Genomic DNA, 25,382 nt, shown 5'->3' on the forward strand with positions numbered 1-25,382 from the left:
TTTCTCAAGCATGATGCAAAGTTTGGGGAAATTAGCAGCCATAGGGAGGAACTCTGACTGGTAAACGATAGCTAGTGTACTCATTTTATTCAGCAAAATAATAGGTGTGTGTGTGTGTGTGTGTGTGTGTGTGTGTGTGTGTGTGTGTGTGTGTTGTCGTCTCTTTCCTTATTATGAAAGTCTGAAAAGATGTAGATCTAACAGTACCTGAAAAACTATCACAAATGCTAATCTTGCTGCTAGGACAGCCCAGAAGTCCTTTGAAATATCATATTTGTTTTCAGACCATGGGGGTTCTCTGTAATCTTTGTATCTGTAAAACAAGAGATAGTAAATCAAAGATGTTGTTTAGAAATGTTAGCACAATTAGAGTTTAGCACAGACTGTGCATTACATATTAATTCGGACCTTTATGATACAAATCTCTTTCATAGAAAGGATGTGTAAAAATCCAGCCAAACAAGACAGAACAAAGAGCCTGGTCATAGCCTTGAAATATTATGTGAATTAAAAGAAGATGACACTTACATTTTTATGCTTTCTGATTAGTTGGAACAATATAAAGTCAAAGTAAAGAGGGGCTGAACTTCAAAATTCAGAGAATCTCAATTTCTAAGTTTGGGAGTATTTTATGTTTCAGGTTTGGCTCTAAGAGTAAAATACTGATCTGTATGGTGTGTTATAACTACAATATTTAGATTTCCATTCATAGGAACAACAGAAGATTGGAATCAAGCTCTTGCTGAGTGCATATAAAAAGAGAATTTCACCATAGCACTGGTTATATGTTCTGTGAATCCATGCTAAATTAACAGCCATTTGCTTTTGTCTTTATAAAGTAATTTGATGAAAAAATGGAAGTTACATTAGTATCATTCTGTTATATATTTATGCAGGAAGTATTTCTTCATATTCTGAAACTGGATTTTACCAGAAGAAAGAGTGAGAAAAACTGGAACCAGAATTAAAAAGGGACTTTTTGGAAAAAGGTCAGGAAAAAACAGTGCTGGGTATCGGATCATGAAGCTAATTCTTTCCTTCTAGCAATAATTCTACATTGAAAACATTCCAAACACACTGGTATTTCCTCTCTCAAGAGAGGGGTCACCTCATGGACACAGAAGAAAGGAAATGTAGGCAGGAGTAGATATCTTTGCTGATTCTAGCTGGTTTTCATTTTTATGTTACAATAAAAATGATTTTTAATTTTAAGGCATCTTAAGAGTAACTTCTGATTTCAACAGTAGTAAATAGTGTAAATTAAGAAACACTGAATGATATATATGCCTTTGTTCTCTTGCTGATTTCTGTAATTTTCCAATAGAAAGAGACCAAAATCCCTTATTTTTTCTGTAAAGTCTCAATTTTTCTCTTTATCTTTCTTGTTTGAATTACTCTCATTTCTCCTCTTGGCCTTGATCCCCAACAACAGGCTTTGAGAACATTTTAAAACTCATGCATATCTAAGTGAGCCTAGGCAAAGGATACATTTCAGTATTGACCCAGATTTCTCGACAAGCTGAAATATTCAGCAAAAAAATTTCTTCAAAAATACAAATAATATGTAAAATTTGTTTTGATCACACTAGTTCTAGATGGGCCTAAGGCCAAGGATTTAATTCTGTCAGTTCTGAAGTCAATTGGAAATTCCACAAGAGGAGGGATGGCAGAATTGGGTCCATAGCTGTAACAGAGTTGCCATTATTGCCAGCTTGAACTACTTGCTAAACTGGGTAGTCCTGACAGTTAGATCTTGAAGTGGTGTCATTGCATCAGTACATCATCATTGGGTTGGCGGAATGAAATTTTTTTTTGGTATTTCAATGATTAATATCTAATAATAATAAATAATAATAATACATTTGTGTTTTTAAAGTTGTGGGAAACTATGGGAGAAAGGCAGGCCTGCCGACAGGAGCGGGAGCAAAGAGAGCAGTTTCCCCAGGGCCTCGTGACTGCCCTGGCTGGGGTCTCTGCTCTGTCCCACCAGGATTGTAGCCTTGTCTGCACTTAGTGCTACAGAGATCCAGTATCATTAGCCCTCCACCCACACACAGAGCCTCTGCAGCTTCTCTGTCATGGACCTACTCCCTCACTCTGCAGATGGTTTTCTGTGTTGCGACAGGGGCAGAGATATCTGATCTTTGCAGACACAAGGTGCAGGGTGGGACACTACACTTGCACCATTTGTAATAGATGGGCATTTCCCCCCCATCTATTTTAGTACACCAGTTGAAATTGATGCTTACCAACATCTATCGATTTAAATCGATACCTGCCAAGCCTAATCATGATGCAATATTGTGACATCTTGTTTCCCCAGAGTATACTTTGAAGTGATGGCAGCAAAACATCATGTCAAAGCAGAACATTACGATGAGATGATATCAAATACCATAATGGAAATATAATATCATCTCAGTAAAATGGCATTATCCTGGAAATAGCATGTTTCAGAAGACCCTACTTTGATTATCAATAACTCCCCCTAGTTTTGTAGTGATGCAGAGGCTTTTTGGTCAAGCAAAGGAGAAAAATCTCTTGGACTGATCTGCCATCAGCATTGGGTAATTAAGGAGTGGTGTTGCCCAGTCCTGAGCTGGAAGAATGGTGGTGGTGGTTATGACTTTGTAAAAGAGAAGGAGATAAATTCCTAAACTGGCCAATCATGCTAGATCCCAAAATCAGATAGGGGAGTTCCATACAATGTGAGTTTTTTTGCTCCCTCCTCTAACACAAATATTTGGTAACTACTTTGCAAATGCCCTGATAAGTATTTAAAATGTACATGGTAACCTCATTTTCCCAAACTAAGCTATGCATATGCTGCAAGTCTTGTGGTAACTTTATCTACATGCAGTTATTTCAATGGTAACTATTCTCTGTATAGGATACAGAGGACTGAGCTGCCAATAGAATACAATGGTGCCTAAATCAGGCGGTATGTGACCGTGTCGCTATGAGTCCCACCAAACACATGAAGAAGCTAGTACACCTCCATTTGACAGGGAAAATCATTTAAAATGGCTATTAGTCAAGAGAGTACCTGCATATCTGAACCTTGTGGTCAGGTCCCATTTGGTCATTTGGAGCTGTTCCTTCTTGAAAATCGCTGACATTAAAATAGGATAGCGTATGGTTCACGAAGCCATGCATGGTGCCATTTTCACTGTACATATACAGGTACACGAGGCGTGGAATGAAGTCGGATGTGAATGAGATCACAAATGCCTAAGCCATAAGAGTAAAGAATGAATGCAATATTCAGGTAATGCTTAGCGGATAATATTCGTAAGTGTATCTTCCCATATAATGCTTATGAGTTGAAGAATGTTATGCAGTGGGCTGATTCAGACAGTAAGTCTAAGTCTGCAGCCCATGGGACACTAAGTACATGGAAATCCTAGCCATCTATCAGTATAATGTTTACTGTTCACGTTCCAGAGCAGTATAGTATTGAGTAGGAGAAGCTTCATGTTGGCTGATATCCCTGTATAAGTAACTGGAGCTCCCCCATAGGGAATCCAAACATTGTCCCCCTTTTCATGACTTGGTCCTCATCACCCTGACATAGCAAAAAACCTCAGTCTGCTATTCCTCTAATTCCACAAATGCATATGCTAGCCCTGGACATATTACTTTTCCTATTCCAACTTCAGCTCCCTCCCAACCACTAACCCTCACATTTTGTGTCCAGGATAGACAGAAAGAGAAGATTGTAGACCGAGCTTTGGGCCTTGAAGATTGCGGGGGACGGGGTCCTCCAAACAAATGGCCTTGCAGAGGTCCCAGATTTGTTTCAGCTGGCCCTGCATATCACACAATAGCTGATCAGATCAAAAAAGGTAACGATCTCTTGTAGCCAAAATTGCTGAAGATTGCTATTTCCTTGATCAGCTGTGATCAGACCCAGACTCTTGAGGTTCATAGACTTTGCTTTTTCCCTCCTTGGTCTTTTGCTAGTCTTATATAAATGACTAGAATAAATAAATAGCAGGTATTTTACTTATTAAATATCAGTAGTGTTTTCAACCTTGAGTTGTCTTTGATTTTATGGCGTTTTTCTGTTGTGTGCTAAATATATTAAGTTTATGGCTGTACAGAATAATTTGTGTAACATTGCTAAAAAGCAAAACCATTATGTTTCCCTCTGCTCCAATTACAAGTGGTCCCTCATGGACTGTATAACCCTTGATTGATTGCTCTGGATGTACTTTTATGTGCTGCAAATAACTCGCAGTGAAACAACTCTTTAAATGCCCTCTGCTTTGCAAAAATCTATTAATTTTAATAAGGTTTTTAACTAGAACAAGATAAAAGAACAATCACTTTGGGCGAGGTAGCCTTTTTTGCAGTCACTAAATATATTGTATTCTCCTCAGTTATTTAAACAATTTTTATAAATAAGAGTGCTACGCAAAATGCAAAGACAGTCAATTTAGTTGCATTCTCAATAAGTTTGGCCTCTCTCATTTATATCGCTATCAGGAAAGAGATTGTAATTCACATGTAGCTCATGTATGTGCAGCACAAAGTCTGACTTATGCTATGACAGAAAAAAGAGAGAAGATAGATTCAAGTAAGGAGAACAGCAGTCATTAATGACTAAATAGAGAATTTTCTAAAGCAAAAGAGGAGAAGCAGGAAAGAGGAGAAGGGAGAAATTAAAGGTAGCACACTAAAATATAAGACAGAATGGGAACTAGCTTTGCCAGCAATTCTGGGTGCTGCATCTGTGAGACTTCCCTGCTTGGAAATAAGGGCTTGATCCAAAGTCCTCTGAAGTCTTTGTATTGATTTCAATGAGCTTTGGATCAGTTTTCAGTTGAGAAATAAAATTCCAGGTTTCTGAGGTGCATGGTTGAGTTAATCTGCTTAAAACAGGCTTCTAAGGTGATGGGCTACATGATCTTTCCTAACCTGGGGAGCACTTTGAGAATGGCATAGGCCTCTAATGGCTTCATCCTCTCCTTCCTGTTGGAAGAAGACACCACAGTGGCAACTATCCATTAGCTGAAGAGGGAGCTTAGAAGCAGAGTTCTGCAAGTAATACATTTGTTTAGTTCTCTGTCAAAAGTTCAAGAGAACAATCATTTTGGGTTGACTTGAAAATAATTTTTTTTCTCAAAACTTTCACTGAATAGAAAAAAGTCTTTAAAAATCATTTTGGGTCACACAAAATGTTTTAAAGCTTTGGGGGTAGCCTCGTTAGTCTGTACAGGATAAACTCAAAAAACAACAAATAGTCTGGTAGCACTTTAAAGACTAACAAAACATAAAGATGGTGGTATGAACTTTCATGGCTGTAGCCCACTTCTTCAGATGACCAGAGTGTTGGATGTCCAAAACTTCATTGTTTGATAGGTTGATAATGTCCCAGCCATCCAGTATCTTATGTTTTGTTCTCTTTGAAACAAAATACATCATTTTGATTTTGAACTTTATTTTTTTTAATTTTTACAAAATACTAGCGGGCTGTGTCCCGTGCTCAGTATGCTCTCTAACCCTCCTCTCTCTAGCCACTTTTGCTTTTGTGGCTACAGAGTGTGATAATGTCACTCTGTTGCCTGGCAGGGAAAACTTTATTTTTTATATATATGAGAGAACACTTAATTTCAAATAAAGTCATTTTGAATCAAAATGTTTCATTTGAAATGTTGAAATTAAACATATTTACTTTTTCAGATTTTTTGTAGTTTTTTTTTTAAACCAAAGCCACCCAACAAAATCCATACAAATTTGAACCATCTTTCAGCTGACCCAAATACACATTTTTTCCTGAAAAATAGTTTTGGTTGAAAGATTTCATCCAGATCTAGTTATAAGATAATGTAAGGGGCATATCACATCCTTAAAACTAAAGGCTGAGAGAAAACCAGACTCCACAGACACACAGTATTTTAAGGAGAGTCACACGTGCAGCTCTGTCTCCTCTCTTGTTTTTTCTAGATCCATTTTTCACCTGGCTGGTAACTTTGACAGAAATCTAACTTCTGTTGCGTGTGAAGGGACTATGAAATGAAATAGTTTTTGTGTAACACATGTAGTATATGCACACGTCCACAAACACAGAGAAAATGTGTAAATGTAAACAAAATTCAGTCCGATATTCAACTCTTTTAACCCCAAAGTTTTCTGAAGACCCAAAATGATCCAAAGATGTCTGATTTTATGACACACTGAAGTAGTCTCACATGTTTTCTTAAGGGCCTAGTCTTCACTCATTTAAGTGCATGAAAACATTCTTATTAATTTCCATAGCTGCACAACAGAGTACGAAAGACATGGATCATATCATATTTTCAAAGTATGAACACATCATTAAGAGTCAGCTCCCCAAGTGGTGTAAAGTGAATGCCATTGAGTTAACCTGACTTACACCAGCTGAAGATCTTTCCCAATAAGTGCAGAAGGATGTCAGGTTTTCTTAATTAGCATTTAAAAAAATGTTGTCAAGGTAAGATTCTTACAACATATGTAGACTATTAGGAAACAAGGCTAGTTTAAGGTCAGCAGATGCAATAAAAATTGTCTGGAAAAAAGACGCCAAGGTTACCACTGAATATTTTTACTATGGCTTTTTATACCAATTAGTCTTTAGTTATGAACCTTTTAATTTTGCAAGCTTTTATAATGCATGAGTAATATATCATGCACTGTGACTCACAATTTAAAACTAAACCCTGGACTTGATTCGCTAGTCCATTAGTTTGCTTTAATCCATGTGGCTCCACTGACTTCAGTGGAGATAATTAGAAGAAAGCCAGTGTGATGAGTGGAGAATCAGGGCCATTGCATTCAAATTTTACTTATGCAGAATTACTTACATTTATTATTACAGCAAGTTTTCCTACAGCTCTGAGGATATTGTACCAGATTCCTAAGGGAAGGACAAACATGGTGGTAAATGCTTGTTACACATTTTCAAGTTAACACTGATAAGTTTATCTGCCACGTCTCATGACTGCACATCACTACAGCTTTATCTCTAGGTTTTTAATGTTTAAAAATGTCTTCAGTTTGTAACATACTCTAATTCATAAAATAGGAACCAACATGAGCCTAAGGTATGGCTCCATACATCCATATTTAGACACCTGCCTCATTTTTAAAAGCACCTGAGCCAGCTACTCTTGCTGCGGGATGGGGAGGAGACAAGGTTACTGCAAAATGGAAGAGTAGCAAATACATAAGGAAAAAACGATGAAGTTTGATCAAATGGGCCCAAATATTTTTTTGTAAGGAGTAAATGACACATGGGGAACGAAAATCTCCACAGAAGATTCCTTTTTAACTGCTAATAAGGGAAAATAGCTGGCGGGGCAAATCCATTTCTCATTCTCCTCTGCAATCAAAAGATGCCCTCAGGTAGCAGATCCAGTGTTGTGTTTCTGTGCAATTGTAGGACCTGGTTTCAGCCAGATTTACTGTTGTGTCTTGCTTCCAATATCCCAGAATTCATACTGACAAGGAAGCAAGCAGTCACTGACTTCCTTTGCCCCTATATATTTCCCCTACCTAACTATGGGACTGGAGTTTTTAATGCAGAAGGTTTTGTTTCCGCAATAAAACTTGCATGTCCAGGAAAAATTATTGATGTGGAAAACCATGCACCATATCTCATTGTGTTATTGATCATTTCTGATCCTCAGATGTTTTATGAATACTTAATAAAATATTAATCTGAATTTAAAACACTGCTCTTAATATTTTAAAAGTAAAGCTTAGGTAAGTTATGACTATTCACAGCTGAGTTACACTCTAATAATGTTTTCAGTTGTATTATAAAGAGCTTCCTGTTAATTAAGCCAACTCAGCATAAAAAAATTCCTGCCATCAGTCAATAAATGAAGAAGGGGTAACATTACTCATGTCTAGGCTGTTTTGTAATCTACTTACCTATATCTTTCGCTCTGACTGCAACTGGTCTTCGAAGCTCAGTGACAAATTTCTTTGCATCGAGGCGTATTTCAATGATGTTGTTCAACAATGCAAACAAAGGAGCCAGCGGGAAGGACGCAACAAATAAGGTTACAAACCCAAACTGGATAACTGAAAAGAGAAACTTCACTGAGAGTGCTCTATATTTATGAACTGTGCTTTGGTGAGATAAAAACAAATTATTCATTCCCCTCAAGCCCTAACAGAAAGAAACTTGCTAGTTATACCTCACTCAAATTTCAATATGTACTTGATTAATTGGTTCTTCATACAGGCATAAAGAGCCATAAGTCCCTGTTCAGATAGTTTGTGCTGCTCAGGCAGCACAACCCAGCCACAAAGATGCCTTAAAGGGGCTACTTGGGATTCTTTAGATGTAGTGAAATCCCGAGTGGTGCAAAGCCAGCTCTAGGCCACTTCCTCCGCATCTGAATAGGAAGCATGTCAGAGACAGGGAGGAGTCATGCTGAGAGTGGGGCTAGAAAGCACCATATTTCAGTCAGTCCTGGAATGTTCCTTATGGATAAACCTACAGTGTGGTGCTATTTCGGGATACTTCCTGTATCCTGAAATAGCTATTCTGCGTCTTTTAAACAAGCCCGTTATTTCAAAATAGTTTTAAAAATAACCAGCTTGCTATTCCAATGTCCCTGTAAACCTTGTTCCATGAGGATTAAGGGATGTTTTGGAATAGCATTCTATTTTGAAATTTGGTGCTATGTAGACAGCACCAAATTTTGAAATAAGCTATTTCAAAATATACTCAAACGACGCCATGCAATTTGCAAATTGTGTGGCTTATTTCAAGCTGCTGGTGCAATGTAGATGCACCCAGTAACCAGCATAACGCAGATCAGTCTTTAGCACCTTCTAGTTGGTCACAGGACAAGTGGAATGGAAGTGTGGTTTACAGCCCACTCTCAACAGCAGTAAGCTGTCACTATGCTCCCATTCAGTTCTAATTAATCAATTACTAATAGAAATGTGTGTGTGATCTGTGAGAGATTGTAGGGGTATCTGTGACGATTGATATCAGAATTAATCAAACAGGGCCAAATGTTGTGCTCATGTTAATCAGACTTAATTTTACTAGCTTCAGTGGAGTTATCACTGATGTACAGGGGTGCAAAAGAGTAAAACGTACCTTGGAGCCAAATGTACAGAGCGCTATAAAATATTGTGTATTTCAGACTGTGTGTTAAACTGTAACAAAATCAACAGATAGCATCTGGTATTTCAGTACTCTATTGAAGTATCAGGAACCATGCCTGTCAGCTATTAGCATATATGTGTGGTGTACCTTTTCCCACTTGAGCTGTTGTTGTAGGGCTCTTTTATCTTCTCTAAAGCTAGCCACTTTAGGACAGTGGTATACGTACATATAGGCTATTATGCCAGATCACATAAACCAGTTACTTGCCTGTAGCAGCCAGTGGTGATTGTTCAAGAGTTACCACAATGGAGGACATTTTTATCAAGTAGAGTAACATGAGTCATATCTGCTAGTTCAGAGAACTCAACTCACCATCTCCCCAATTATAGCCACTACAGTTTACATTTAATTTTTTTCACCTCACTCACTCATTTCCATGTATTCTGGAGTAAGCCCCGCAAAAGGTTCCAAGTTATAGTCAACTTCGTAGCGTTGTTTTTTTTTCATATGCTCCTCATGATCTAAAGGGCGTTGCCGCTTTAATTTGATGTATCTTATTAATTTCTTCATTTTTCTGGAATTAACAAAAATGATCAGCTTAACAGGTTTTTCCCCCCCCATTAAAAACACAAACTATTTCCATGGTTCAGGAATGACAGTTAAATTCACGCTATTAGGCATAAAAAGCCTTATGTCATCAATTTTCATAATCTGTATAAAAATTGTGTAAAAGCCAAAGATAAAGACAAGCAATTAGGATTCTGCACTAACTGATTTTCAAATTTTGTAAGAACTGAACCTAATATTCAACATCAATCTTGGCTGTAAATAGTATGAAATCAATAATCTATAACACTTTTCAATTAAGTTAACATATTACAAAAACACATGAGGACTTTGAAAGTGCTATAGGGCAGGGCTGGGCAAAATACAGCCTGGGGGCCGGATCTGGCCCACCTAGCCACTGGATCCGTGGACCACCCATAAGTCATCCTGCCGGGACCCTCAGGTACGTAGCTGCATGTTTTAAAGCTCAGTCCGTGCAGCTCTCTGCTCTGCAGGAAGCTTCGTACAATCTCCCCACCTCCAGACCAATCCTCAACTCCTAGTGACCAGAAACAACCTGCCAATAGGAATTGATCCCATCCGCCAGCCAGTAGGAGCTGAGAGATTGGCCTGGAGGATAGGAACTGCGCAAGTCTCTTCCGTGGCACTGAGCGCCACAGTGGAGGGAGCAGCCTGCAGTTTTAAGTGGTCTAGGACTCCAGTCTTCCTTGGGAGTGCTGTAGGGCTCCTGGTTTAGGTAAGTACCTCCCAGCCAGAGCCTGCCTCTGGCACCCCCAGCCCCTCCTACATCCCTCCCCCAGGTCAGAATCCTCTCCTACACTCAAACTCCCTCCTAGACCCTACATCCCATTCCCCTGCCCCAAGTCACCTCACACACCCTCTGCAGTCTGCACCCCACTTTCCTCTTCTCCCAAGTCACAGCTTCTTCCTAGTGCCCCTCTCTCAGGCCAGAATCCTCTCCTGTACCCATACACCCTCCCTGACCATACACCCCTTTCCCCTGACCCACATCACAACCTCTCCTTTACCCAAACTTTCTTTGGGTACATCTACACTAGCCCCCTAGATCGATCTAGGGAGGCTAATGAGGGTGACCGAAACTGCAAATCAAGCCAGAGATTTAAATATCCCACGCTTGATTTGCATATTCCCAGCCAGTCGCCATTTTAGAAATTGACCAGCCCGAAGTAATTGCCCGGGTCTACATGCGGCAGTGAAACGGGATTCCGCTTTAAAGTCCTAACTTGAATTAGCTGGTATTCCTCCTGCAATGAGGTTTACCAGCTAATTTGATTTAGGCGCTTTAAATCAGAATCCCATTTCACTGCTGCGTGTAGACGAGGGCAGTTACTTTGGGCTAGTGAATTTCTAAAATGGCGACCGGCAGGGAACATGCAAATCAAGTGTGGGATATTTAAATCCCGGGCTTGATTTGCAGTTTTGGTTGCCCTCATTAGCCTCCCTAGATAGATCTAGGGGGCTAGTGTAGACTTACCCTCTCAGACCTCACACCATCTCCTGCACCCCAGTCCCTTACCCTGTGTACCTTTCTGCACTTGACTTCCACTCTACACCCTGCACTCCATCCACAGAAAAGTGCGACCCTTAACCATTTTCCAAAATCTTGAAGTGGCCCCAGACAAAAATTATTGCTCACCCCTGCTATAGGGGAACAAAGGCACATATTTACTGTATAGCAGGCACAGTCTTGCTTTAAAGATTTGTTGCATGAAGACTATAGATCAAACTAAGCCAGATATTTGCATCATAAAAGTTTGAAATGTACTTTTACATATGGTATAAAACGGATGTAACGATATGACTTACGGGATACCAATCTCAAAGAGATTATTTTGTATCAACTGTTTGCCCAACATGATAATACTAAGCTGGATACAGAGTTCCATTAGACAGCCGCCAGGGGCACACTAAAGCCAAGAAAAGAAGGCAAGTCAGCATTTTTGGCAAATAATTTGATTGTGAATTCACTTTTTTTTTCTTGCTCAATGATGAATATGCACAAGATAAATTTCAATTACCTCTTCCATTCGGAAAGAATGAAAAATGTAAACATAATCTCCTGGACGTCCAACAAATCTAGGACAGTATGGAAACAATGGTCAGAATTATGCTTCTACCTTTTTTATACACCTTTTATAAATTTTATACACCTGAAGTCCTTCAGATAAAATAGCTAATGCTTTGAATGTGAATTACACATGTACAAGGACTTTAGAATCAGTTAATTGGTCATCACATAGTAAAGTTCAGAAAGGGCAATTTCAAACAAAGGGACATTAGGGGAGATAGATAAATTTTATGGATTACACCGGGCCTGCCAATGGAGGAAGGGGGTACAAAGGAGGCTGTCATCCTGGGGCCCAGCAATTCAAAGGGGCTGGGGCTCCTGGTTACTGTCACTGCTATTGTAGCAGCAGTGGTAGCTGGAGCCATGGGTCCTTTAAATTGCCATCGGAGGATCATGCTGCATGATCCAGGCAGTGCTAAGGTGGTGGCATGGCATGCCCCAGGCGGTGCTCAGGGCTTGCTGCTCCTGATTCTGCTCCTTCCGCCTAGGCCCCACTCCTTCCAGGAATGCAGAGCTGCCCCTCCCACACCTTGCCTAGGGGCCTGTGGAGGCTGTCAGCACCCCTGGATTACACACTATTTTGAGATGTATGTAAGATTTCCAATACTAGCTGCACACCATGACTCAACTAGAACACGGTGTTCCAAAAATAATCTCAGAGTAACAGCTGAAGTTTTTCAGCTACATGTCTAGATTACTCACCGGCCTTTGAAGAAAGCAACATAGAAAATGGGAGTGTAAGCATTGACAAATTTCAGGAGGAAGGCCTTGAAGATAAGGCGCTCTTCGAAATTCTTGTCTGTCTTTGGAACCTCTGAAGTAAAGAAGAAACAGATAAACCGTGTTTGAAAGGAAACTTCTGGACTGGAAAGTGTTAATAGTTTATGAAGCTGGGACTTGGGAAAACGTTCCAATGTAATCCAAACAACGAGTCCCTTAGTATATAAGCACATATTTACATGGAGGTGCAGAAACCTGATCCCAGTGGGAAAAGAAACAAGCCACACAAGTAACTTATTCTGTTCTAATTAATATATGTGAGGTTAAAAAAAAAAAAAACCCAACACAAAAGAGCATAACAAAACAGAAGGGCAGTCCTCAAGTGAAGTCCATGGGAGTTGCTTGAATGTATTGTTGACAGAATTGCATACTTAAACAAACTGCTATGGAAGATAAGAATATTGGTTAGAAAAAAGAAAGAAAGGTAATATGGGGACTACTGTACAGTATTTTTAAACAATAGGTCCAATTTGATAACTCTGTGTATGGAACTCCTATGAATCTCACTTGTAATGACAATATCCTATCTACTTGTGTCTGTAAAATTAGTATGGATCTAGCACAAAACATGAAACTGGACAGCATTTTTGGCTCTTCTGCTTATGGTATTTTCAGACAGGACCAGAAGAATATTAGTTCCATAGTGTTTTGACTCTTCCTTTTCCCATGTCTTTATAGTTTCTGCATTAAATAATGATTGGAAGGTGAAAAAAAGAAAAGGAAAAGCATCTGTATATTACCAAACTTTAGAAAGACACAAAATAAGTTGCATCACCAAAATAAGTTATGACAGAGCACAAGACTTTAATTTATCTGGAACCGCTTTGCCCATTCATAGTTGGAGCAATACCAACTCAGAGAAAAAGCAGCTAAAAATAAAACCAATTTCATGTGCCCTTTGGATTATTTTTATTTTTAAACTAAGGAGAGAGAATTTCAGGCTTATGTTTGAATTTCCTGTTTTTGCTCATCTGTCTCAAGTTGAAAAATGACAGGATTGGGCCTTAAGAGGACTTTATGAAATAACTGATCGAATAAAACTGACAATGATTTATACCTACCAATCTGAGTTAGCCACCTAGCTATGCAGCCATATACTTCATCCAGGATGATGATCACCACCAGATTAATAATAACTGCAGTTGCAGTGACCGTTACTCTAACACTAGATCGGCCAGAGTTAGTTGAGCTGATGGCTAAGGCTGCTGCAGTGGAGATTCTGTATATAATGACTCCAAACACGATGGCAAATGTCAGTCCAATCTGGAAGTAAAATGATGGCATCATCCATTATGAAACACACAACTGTCATTTATCAACAAATAGATTTAACTCTTAAATGCTTCCCATGTACTATCCTGACATCATCAATGAAAGGACTTTTAGGTGCATCTACACTGCACCCTTAGCTTGAAATAAGCTACGCAATTTGAGCTCTGCAAATTGCATAGCTTATTTTGAATTAATTCCGAAATAGCTTATTTCAAAATTTGGCACTGTGTAGAGCACTATTTCAAAACATTCCTTAATCCTCGTGGAACGAGGTTTACAGTAACGTCAGAATAGCGTGCTTGCTATTTTGAAAGCTATTTCAAAATAATGGGCATGCCATCAAGACACAGAAAGTGCTATTTTGGGATACCGGAAGTATCTCGAAATAATGCTGCCATCTAGATGCACCATTATTGACTTCAATGAACACTGGCACAGCTTCTCTGTTTCTAGCACTTTGATTATAACAGTAATTTCATAGTATCGCGTTAGCACTTAATAAAAAGGAATCAAAATGCAAATGCTAGAGGTATGCTAGTGAACTGATGTCCTTCACTTTTAATTGATACTCCTAGTAATAAAGGATATATGGCAAACAGCTTATTATAAAAGGCAAATCCAGGAATGAACATGGCCTGTAGCTATGAAGAGGAGAATATTTTTGTGAGAGATATGGCTTATCTTTTCTTCCTGTACAAACGTCTGAATGTCCCTCTGAGACCTCCAATTTTGTGAGAGTTCAAAGATTAAACTAAAAGTAATGGTGTTGCAGATAAACTACATATTCTTGTACAAGTACAATAAAATCCATAAAAATATTGCTGATTCCTGAAAGATTTGGGAAAAAACCCTGCTTAAAAATTGCTTAAATGAAAGAGTATATTAAGAACATGATTCTGTAGGAAACCAAACACTTCCCTGAGAAGTGGTTAATTCCCTCTGAAATCACAGAAGACATTCAGAATCTCTCAGGATTGGGACTTAAGTGGACTTTATGATTCTATTTCAGCCCTCTGATCCCAAATGTTGCAGGCTCGCTTATTTGGAAGAAAGAATTAAAAACACTGAACAATGGGCTATTCTATACATAGGCCCATTGGTCCCAGAATCAAACACCTCCATAAGTTCTTTGCTATACCTCTAGTGTAGGAGTATGGGTCAGTTACCTGTGTAATACCTCTGTCCCCTCAGAGGCCATTCCATTGGTCTGCACACTTGGACAGGGGGCAGCAACTGGATAGGCCAAGTATTAGCACAGACTTAGGCCTTGGGCAATTTTGTCCTTCCTCATCTTCAGAGATTCTCAGGAAGAGATAATGTAGCCTAGGGTTTATGCAGTCTTTTTCACTGGGATTCTCTCTTTTCGTTTCTTTTCTTTTCTTCTCTTCATACACATACACAAAGGTGGAGGCCAGATAAGGCCAGAGGGGATTCCGGATAATAAGGCTCTACTGGAGCTGTACTGCTAAGAAGCTGAGGGGATGATAGCCACCTAGAATCAGAACTGACAAGGAAGCACAGAGTCTCCATGTGAATGTCTCTTGCCTCTCTTAGATTATCCAGATTTAGAGTCCCCCTAGGTTTATTCCATAGAAACAAACCTAACAGGAACAGCTAGTTAAGAACACTGGAATAGGGATCCCTAGCAAACCGTCCTGCAGGTATTACCATGAGAAGGAACAATCTGCATCGTAGTAACTACAGGAGCTTCTGCCTGTCTTCTGAGTTACACACCTTGTGTTGTCATGGGACTGGTGAACTTGCAGTACTCTGACTCAGACTTAAGAGCAGATATAATTTGGAACCTGTGATCCAAAAGAACCCATGATTGACAAACTCTCCAAAGACGACTGCATGCAGTAAATTACAGTCCCCTTCAAAGCAGTACATGGGAAGTGTATGCTTCTATAGAGAACTATATTTTGTGTTTTCCAGTCCTCATTAAGGACACCATGAAAGAAAGACATATAAGCAAAACCAAAGTCAAATACTACCTGAACAAAGTGATTTTCAAATATTTAAACTTTAAACTAACTGTATAGTTTTTTTCTCCTAGATAAAAAGGCGTTCATTTTGAAATGCAGATTTCACAATAACTCATTATGGAGGATCTTAAATATTTGCCAGGAAATACTTACCATGAAGATAATGCCAACAAAATTGGTAAGATATGCTGGAAAACGATCTTTCCATGTCAGTTTCTCTTTATCAGTCTAAAATATGAAAAAAAAACACCCCTGTAATTTAATACAGCATCTAAAAAATCCATTCTATTTGTTTGTGTAACAAAAACACCAACACACAGGAAAACAAACACACACGCAACCAGTCAGAAGGTGAAAGGACAGTATTCAAAGATCCAGTTTTATACAGGTAAACTTCTTCAGCACATTTAGCTTCAATTTTGTGCTAATTCAACTCCTGCATTGCATAAATGACTACACAGCTTTTTTGAGAAACACACTTAAGTAAGCTATTTCAGTGTGAAATTAGATTTCTCTGCATATAAAATCTTTTATTTTCCTTTCACAGAAAAGATTTAAACTGTTTTGTTAGAATACGTTTTTAATAAAGCACCATTAGGACTATCCCTACAAGCCTAACTCACATGTGGAACACTTAATCCTATCAGTAGTCCCACTGTAATATGGATTGCTCACATAAGAAAAGCTGTTCAGGTTTGGACCCTTAGTGTAATGTTGCCAGGGTTGATTTTGCTTTGCTATGGCTCTACTCCTGTAAACAATTGAATACGAGTAACTTTTACACACATGAATAATATTGATGCCAATACATTTTAAGTTACTCAATATCTGCAGGATCACACTACAGTTGATCATTCTATTGTTTTTGATCACAAAATCAATCTGGGAATGACCATCTCATTTAGAATGTGATCTTTAATCTGATTTCACTTGTAAAGTTTGCAGAATGAGAGTAATTTCTTAAGAGCAGAAAGAAAATGTCAAAGGACAGTAACAGTGAAGAAATGACATTGCATTTTACTCATTCATAGTTACATGCATGTTGTCTGATAGAACAGCAGGCAACTCTGTCAAACATGTGGCACATGCTTCAATACAAAAATGCAACATCCATTCAGTATGCTAACCCAAAGATTAGCCATGCAGTGCCATCCCCATTACACATAAACAGTATCTGGGTGCTGAAGAGAGGAAAAAAAGAACAACTGAATGTGAATATTAAACAAAGGTTCAACAATCAAAGGTTATTGAGAAAAACAATCTATTTGTGCCTTCCATAATTACTCAGTCTGAGTTTCTGCACAAATTTGAATGAAATGTACCAATTTCACCCCAGCCATGACTGTCTTAACTCTCTGTCTCCATTTGTTTGCTGTCTCTTCTGGCAAATGTCGACGCTTCTGATGGCAATTAAAAGGAAACAAAAAAGGACCATGCAATACAACGTTACAAAGCATTGATGAACAATGCCAAATTAAGTCACGCTCTCTTGGCTTAGTAAGTACACTGCAACTTAGCAATAAGTATTTCATAGTTCTGAAGAAGTGGGTTGTGCCCATGAAAACTCATGATACCATCTACATTTTTCCTTAGACTCTAAGGTGCTGCAGGACCATTTCTTTGTGTTTTAAGTTTTGTCAAGTATTCCATTAGTTTGATAATGCTGAGTGTTCCAGCTTCAGGTTTCTTCAAAAACCAAAAACAAACAAAGCCAAAGCCAACAACCCACTATCTGACAGAACTTCATTTTTAAAGATAGCCTACAAAGAATTTGCAAAATATTAGGCTCGTGCCCTTTTTGCTTCTTTATGATGTATAAAGAAAACCTGAAAGGCTTTTCTTTTGAAAGATTTTTTTTTCCGTCTGAGATTTGGTCTGAGAGATAGGAATTTCAGATCTGTTTTTTTCATGGTTTGGCAGGCCTTAGCAAGGATGTTTACTGTGAACTTTAATACACTGGCACTTCAGACTGAAATTTACAGGGACGAGGCCTGTATTTCTAATGTATGAAAAGAGACTACAAAGTCCTCTACTTTTCCTGGGAAAATAAAAACAACACTGTTTTTCTTCATCACAAAAAAGGGAAAAAGGACAGCTTCCTTTTATGTATTTATTTTTTGGCAAGGCAATTTTGAAAGTAATGCTGCATGTAAGGTATTCCATGCTGGTACTAAAACCTTTTTAATATGAAAGAGGTTAAGCTTGAACATTTTCTGATTTAGCCTAACTAAAATGTATTAGAATTAGCTGATACCATTTGTTATGAATGGCCAAACTATACTTAAATGTAAGCATGTAAGAAAACAAAAAAGACAAATTTAATCTAATTCCAGTCCAGTCTGTCTAAGGTGTCCATTGCTCATTAATTTAATTGTCAGATGGCATCTGGCTATATCATCATCTTGCATTTACACAGTGCCTTCTATCTACAAGGATCCCAATGTGTCTTACAATATAAATGTTTTCTGCTATGCTATATGACCTATTCACTGGTATCACTTCATCCATCACTGAAATGCAGTTACTTCTGGGGTGACACATAGCACCATTACATAAGAAAAGAAGTTGGGATCAGAAGTGAAGGATATCTTTTTTCAGCTGAGATGGCAGGGGGTTATATTTAGAAATGCAGAAGGCTATTGCCAAAGCTGGAATTCAGCCAGGAAGTTGGGGTTAGTATTATTATTAATTACTTTATTGACCATTTTATTTTATTCAATACCCCGGGATTTTTAAAAGCCACAAACATCTCAAGACCTAAGCGCAGAAAGCCAGAATCCAACCCAGTAGCTGAACATTTGTCTTTTAAAGGCATTTTTAAGTGTGTGAACAGTCCATTCCAATGGATCCATATGCCACAAGAAAAGGAGAAAGCAAAATCTTAATTTCCCGACAGAAAAAGTTTTACTCTTCCAGATACTTCTCCTGTGGGAAAATCTGCAGTAGGATATGAGTTAGCATTCAGTTTTTGCTCATTTCATATTCAGCCAGACTTTGATTGGAATAAATAAAGGACCTCAAGATTTGGCCCAAATGGTTAGCATGTTATGATGATGGATGCTAGGAAGACATGGAAATCACTTTTGAAAAATTCTAGTTACTTATAACATGCAACATATCCGTTTCCGTTATAGATTATTTCTCAAACTTTATCCATAGCACAATAAGAATTCAAACACTTAAAAATTCTATTAAAATACATCTTATACCCAAACACTGAAGTCTTTCTAGACTTGTACGGGTTTTATATATATATTAAATATATGTGCTACTGAACATGTAATTAAAGACATTTTTGGACACTTACACGTGCTATAAAATAGTGTCTTTATGTTTATTTCTGTTTCCAAAATCTTGGTCAAGTCACTACTTAAATGGATTTGTTCACCACAGAAGTTTATGTGATTAAATAAATAAATACTGTTACCATACCTTTTTACGTATATATTCTTTCCTCAGTGATTTTTCTAATACTTTAGCTTCATATTCTGCTCTTGGATGAGCCTGTGAAATAAGTTACATTTAATAGTACAGAAATGTCTATTTCCTAGTTCCGTTAGAACAAATGATAAATCCAGTTCCTCCTACTGAATCCTAATTTACTATACATTGTACTCTATCATTCTAAAATCTGCTACATGGAATAAATGTTTAGGAAACAAAAAAAGCTCTCTAGAATATCTCCAGGGTGATCCTTTGCAAATGAAGTGTGTGTTATTCTGATTTACAACACAGCCTGAAAAGACTACAGATCTCAACATGTGATATTCCATCTTGGTAGAAGGGACACTGCAATTTGGATCAAGATGAAACATTGTATTCTATAAACTGTAATCTCTATGAACCATGTCTCATGAAGAATAGCTGTTATATGCTATAATTTAGGTAAGATATGTACATTTCTTGGGGTACTGGCAAACTGCAAATGAGGCCCTTGGGTGAGTCAAGTTTGGATATCAAATTTATTCATACCTACGACAACGTCCCGGGAAAGGTACATCTATGCAGCACAACAGACATTGCATAATAGACTAGCCCACATGCAACTGAAAAGAGGAAATGTAGGAAAATAACCAGAAATAGAAGGAACCAGACAGCTAAAAGATTCCAAAAGTACTGACAAGAATGCGCTGATGGAAAAATAGAAAAGATCTGAAAAAAGGCCAACCACTGGAAGAAGAAGGAAAAAAAAGGGGGGGGGGGGCGAAAGAGAACCCGAAAGAGAACCATCACAGCGGAGCTCTATGGAAATTAGATGCCGGAAAAAAAGAAGTGGGTGAAATCAAATGATACCTTTCAGTTGTAGACAGATAATAATAATAAAAAAAAGAGAGCAATTTTAAAAATACCAAACCTTGACTGCCTCCTTCAGGAAACCAGAAAAGAAAGGGAAAAAAACAACATAAAAAACAAAAAAAAGTTATTAATTCACTGTTGCAAATTGCACTGAATTTATTTTTTTTAAATCACATGGAACAATATGATAGAATGGATGGATAGACACAACCAGGAAAAATCAATGTGTTCTTGCTTTCATATAGAAGATATACTAACATTGGTACACAAAAGAATACTGAATAAATGTAGCCAGCATACACCAGAAGATTAAATATTTTAGGTTGTCATCTGAAACCCTAATACAGCAACCATTTAAGCATCTTTAAGTCCCATTGAAGTCAATGGGAAGTCAGGAGCTTAAGTGTGCTGCTAAGCAGGGGGCTGTATTAACTAGAGGGGAGCATATTAAGTGAAGAGTAATTTTTATTACCAGCTGCTGTTTCTGGACAGACTTTGTTTTTGCTGCAGAGAACACTGAGCATATCCATGAAGGGGATAGATTTTGGAAAGATACAGTAAATCCTTTCCACTTTCATGTATGCTAACAATTAGATACCAAAAATAAAAGGAGAGTTGTCTTATGATACCTAGAGAAAAAAGTATTCTAATATTGTCATCTGATAAAATAGCAGTCCCCAATCCTGCAGTGTGCAGTGGCACCGGATATACCTGCCAGGACCATACAAAGGCTGGGACCTTAAAAACCAAACTTTCTTCTGAGAAGTCATTTAAAAATAAAAAAGCTTTTGTAGAATAATTGCAGGCCTATCAGGTAGCATCACACCCTATTTAAGAAAAGATCTCCTAAAATACACTTTAATCATTTAATATTATTATTGTGAATATTATCTGTATGTTTACATTTCAAAGTCAGCCATATTTTTAATAAAAGAACTACAGGCATAAATCCCAAGAAATTATTTTTTAAAAGAAAGAAATAGGATCCCGTGTAAGTGTCATGGATGTTAGTGGAATAGCTGCAGCTGACTGATGGCTTTGAAAGGTTTTTTTGGGGGCTGAATAAAGCCCAAGATATTTACCACTCAGAAGAACTCATATTGCCTTCAATTACAATTTGTAATCCAAATATTGCTGATAAAAATCCCAAACACTTGAAATGGAATGAATATAAGAACTGTTCTCATCATTTATGGGGCTTTGGGTGTGCTAAAGATACTCAAATGAACTGTGAAGCTAGGATCAAAACCAAAATACAGTGAGGTCACTGATAAAACTGCAACTCCATTCAATGGGCTCTAGATCAAGCACAACAATTTTTTAAAAAATTAACAGAGTTTAAAAAAAATTGACTAATTCAGATCTCCAGAATTACTCTTTTCATTTTATTCCATTAATGCTAAAATATATAGCACTATTTTGCATATATTTAAATATTTTGAATATTTTTGTTTGGATTTTTCTATCTTTCATCATTCCCAAATATGGTGAATATAAATTTTGCTTAAGTTTTTTTTTTGGCGCACACACAGCAAAAAGCCTCCAAATTTGTGTACCAGTGTTTTTACATAATACTCCATATCAATGTAGAAAGTATATGGGAGTTTCTCCCACTTACTAGAATGGAGAAACTAAGCCATTTTCAGAATTTGATTGTTCATGCTGCTTTTATAATGGTATAAACTTTACCAGCTTTGATAGAGCCATTCTTGACTGCAGCAAAGTAACTAACAGGAGAGTAAATTTCTCTGTTTTTAGCATCCTTTCTTGAGTCAGGGAATTGTACATGAGCTATATATTCCATGCCTGCATTACTAAGTATGACCTAATATCATTAAAAAAAAAAGCTTGTTTATCTGCGGGTATGTGTATGTGTGGATTGGAGCTATACAATTATGCTTCCATGGTTACAAGATGTATTAGTAATACACCCATAATTAAAACTCAGAAATAGTTCACATACAGGATTTCTCTTTGCACCTTGGAAGTACTAAAAACATCTTGCAGAACTCCAAGAAGAGAAGTCCTAACATTTTAGAGTAAGGAGCCATTTACGATGGGATTTCTGAAGTTAAAACATAACAAAACAAAACCATGAAAAGTAGTCAAACAAAACTAACCTCCTCTTCTTCAAACCCAGTCAGATCCCATCTGTAGTTGAGACGCATCTGTTTTCTCTTCCAGTGTTCCATAAAAGTGGCAGCTGGGAATTAAAAAAAGTTTGTTAGAGTATAGTTATTTGGACAAAATCAAATTTACCTGAGTTAGAATTTGTCTAAAAGTATCTGCTTAAATATGTTGGGTCAAATTTATTCTCAGTTACCCTGGTGTAAATCCAGAGGATTTCCACCGAGATCAACTGAGAGTAGAACTGCCTGATATCTACAAGTTGCTAATAAGTACAACTATACAATTATGTATTAGGGTCTCATTTTACATACCTGGTATAAAGGAATGGCTGTGTAGACGCTCTCATTGTTATTTAGAAATAATGCTAATTATCTCGAAATAACAGTGCAGTGTAGATGCATCCTTAGATGCCCAAATCCAATTTAAGTAATAGTTTGTGTCTGTAATTATCATAGCAGGCGGCATTTGTATGCGGCTGCCTAGAAATCTTTATATTGTCTATACACAAAAGTTGCAGAGCTCTAATTATATTGGTATGCTTAAAGTGGTAAACCAGCCCTCCATCTCTAAGTATGGACACAGCTATATTGGTATAAAGGTGCTTACAGGTTATTCCCATTAAGGAAGGAGAATAAGTTGCACTGGTAAAAGGCACTTTTAAAAATGTTATTTATTTGAAAGAGTTTGTGCGTTTGTCTCTGTGTGTCCATCTATGAGTCCATTTGTTCAAGAACTCCTCCTAAACAGTAAAAGTTAGGACCACACAATTTGCTATCTACCTTCCTTTTATCATAACTTAAAGCAAGGTCAGAGTTTGGTTGTGCCAGGAGAACAGAATGTGGAATGTGATGGTTTCTCATAAAACACTAAGGCAGGGGTCTGCTAGCAGCCACAGTTATACTGCAGAATGACCACAGGGGAGGGAGGGCTGCGCCTGTAACACAGTAGTTGTCTGGGGGAGAGGGTCTGAATGTTACTGGCCAAGATTAAGGTTCCTGTGCTGGGCAGGGTTGCCCTTCTCCCATGCTGGGCTCCATGCCCCACAGCCACAGTCCAATTCACTCCCTTCCCGGCCTTCAGCCCCAGTGCTGGACGGGGAGCCCGGGTGGGCAGCATATTCCCCATCTCTGCGGGTGGCCCTCAGCAGCCATTGCTGTTGGAGCAGCACAGCCCCAGGTGGCTCAGCAGAGCCCTCCCCAGGATAGAACCCAACAGTGCAGCCTCAGGCACCCTGGGGAGCCTGTTTGGAGCAGCACCACCCTCACCACTATGGGCATTGCTGGGGAGCCCCCTAAGACCTCTCAGCCTCCTGCCCCAAGTCCCTCATTGCCTGCCCTGAATCATGCATCCTCTAGCCCTTGCCTTGAGTCCCCCCAGCCCTGCCATCACTCGGACTGTGCAGTTTCCACTCTCCCTCCGCTCCCCTCCCCCCGCCCCGACTCCAGGCTGGCCCCGGGGAGAAGCTAGTAGGAAGCTTGCACTGTGCCTCCCAGCCCTGGGCCAGCCCCAGGGAGAAGCCAGCAGTCAGGCAGCATGGCCCCCAGCACCCCAAGCGAGACCAGGACTCACCAAACACTGGGTAAGTCTTCTAGTACTGATATAAAAATGTTTGCACTACAGTTTGTACTAGTATAACTCAATCACACCCCTATCCAAAATAATTATAAGAAACCTGCACCTAGATCAAGACCTATATTTGTTGGAAATAGGGAGTTTCCTAATGGCCACTGTAAGGGTATCCACTGCACAGCAGTCATTTTGTTTTTAACAGGGTAGACCCAGGAAAAAGGATCAATGTGAAAATAACTCTTGAGTTGCAGTAAATAACCCCACTCTATCAGTCTATGTGCCTTTGAGGTGGAGGAAGTTCTCAGAGGATATACATTTTAATGCTGGGAACAAACCAGCACGGTTCAGTAAATAAGTAATTATGAAAGAAACAAGTCTATTGAGAAAGGCTAACCACATGAGAATTCTTGTGCAGTGAATACTAACAGATGTGCTTAACAAGATGTACTATGATATTCAGTAAAACCTTGGAGGAGGGGGGAGGAGGAAAGAGAGACTAATATAGATAAAAGGATGACTGGAATCAAGCTATGATTTTAGCCTTCATCAGTCCTCCAAGTGAAATTCTCACGTACAAAGCCTACAAGTGAACCCCTTTATAACTCTTGTGCTTCCTGTAAATCGGTAACATCATAATTATATCTTAAAACAGTCTATGATATAATCCTTGAATCCCTGCCCCTTCTCTGTGCCCCTGGGAGTTCTTATACTGTGGTCTGTAGTTTCCACACACACTGAGAAAATGAAAGACACATTGTTTTGTGCTGCTACCAGAAATTATTTTACAACATTAACTTAGAAAAATGAAAATATTACAACTGAAACATAGCCATCTGTTAACTCATCTGAAAAGCACCGAGTGAGCGTGCCAGGTTCAAAGCTGTGGCAAGGAAAGAGTGACTTTCTGCCAAACATGCATGCATTGCCACATTTCATCTGTGCTCAAACACATACTGAGCTCAAAAGTTCTGGTAGATTGCTTTCTAGATCGTTATTTGAGCTGAATTTTGAGGAATTCTGGATTAAGTTTCACGCCACACAAATTCAGGCCTTATTTTTAGGGGACAGAAAAATCAATGTCAGACTGATAATTTAAGTGATGGGTGACCCTGCAGCTCCCAGATATCTGCATCTTGAGCCATAGCATAGGGGACCTCCTTTGCCAGTTGCAGAGCTCCTGGCTACTGTGAGTAGTGGGGATCCTCTCTGCCCCTAGCTGTCAAGGGCAGCAGGGAAATTCCAGATCTCTGAGTCACTGCAGGTGATGGAGAGACCCTCACAGCTCACAGCAGCAGTAATAGGTAATGAGGGATCTGGCACTCAAGCTACTGCAAGTGCTCATACAGCTCTCAGCTTCTGCAGATGGTGGGGATACCTGGAGCTCCCAGAGCAGTCAGCTGGCCTGGGTGCTGGGATTGGAGGAAGAGGTGACTGCTGCCCTGGGCACTAGGTGCTGGATCCCCGCCTCCTCTCAACAGGGCATGGATCAGCCCCATTTTATCACAGTTCTTTTTAGTAAAAGACAGGGACAGGTCATGAGCTTCTGTGAATTTTTGTTCATTGTCCATGACCCTGATCCTGACTTTCACCAAGAAGAATT

General features: G+C 38.7%; 1 protein-coding gene across 9 annotated transcripts in view; it reads right to left on the minus strand.

Moving 5' to 3' along the window:
- Positions 1–25,382, minus strand: part of ANO1 (anoctamin 1) — a 134,218-nt gene that overhangs the window by 4,397 nt on the left and 104,439 nt on the right. For 3 of the 9 annotated variants that reach the window (XM_014574588.3, XM_025185664.2, XM_014574585.3), the window contains 14 exons: positions 22,204–22,286; positions 20,142–20,153; positions 19,220–19,291; positions 17,110–17,187; positions 15,941–16,015; positions 13,592–13,793; positions 12,453–12,564; positions 11,701–11,758; positions 11,489–11,589; positions 9,523–9,668; positions 7,900–8,052; positions 6,828–6,880; positions 3,047–3,231; positions 208–313 (listed from right to left, as the gene is read on the minus strand). In XM_014574588.3, the coding sequence (XP_014430074.2) occupies positions 208–313; positions 3,047–3,231; positions 6,828–6,880; positions 7,900–8,052; positions 9,523–9,668; positions 11,489–11,589; positions 11,701–11,758; positions 12,453–12,564; positions 13,592–13,793; positions 15,941–16,015; positions 17,110–17,187; positions 19,220–19,291; positions 20,142–20,153; positions 22,204–22,286 (1,436 nt within the window). The remainder of the gene's footprint in view (positions 1–207; positions 314–3,046; positions 3,232–6,827; positions 6,881–7,899; positions 8,053–9,522; positions 9,669–11,488; positions 11,590–11,700; positions 11,759–12,452; positions 12,565–13,591; positions 13,794–15,940; positions 16,016–17,109; positions 17,188–19,219; positions 19,292–20,141; positions 20,154–22,203; positions 22,287–25,382) is intronic. The other 6 variants (XM_075927706.1, XM_014574584.3, XM_014574589.3 and 3 more) reach the window with 3 other exon arrangements.

Source organism: Pelodiscus sinensis, chromosome 4 (genome assembly GCF_049634645.1).
Source record: "Pelodiscus sinensis isolate JC-2024 chromosome 4, ASM4963464v1, whole genome shotgun sequence".
Classification (NCBI taxonomy): domain Eukaryota; kingdom Metazoa; phylum Chordata; order Testudines; family Trionychidae; genus Pelodiscus; species Pelodiscus sinensis.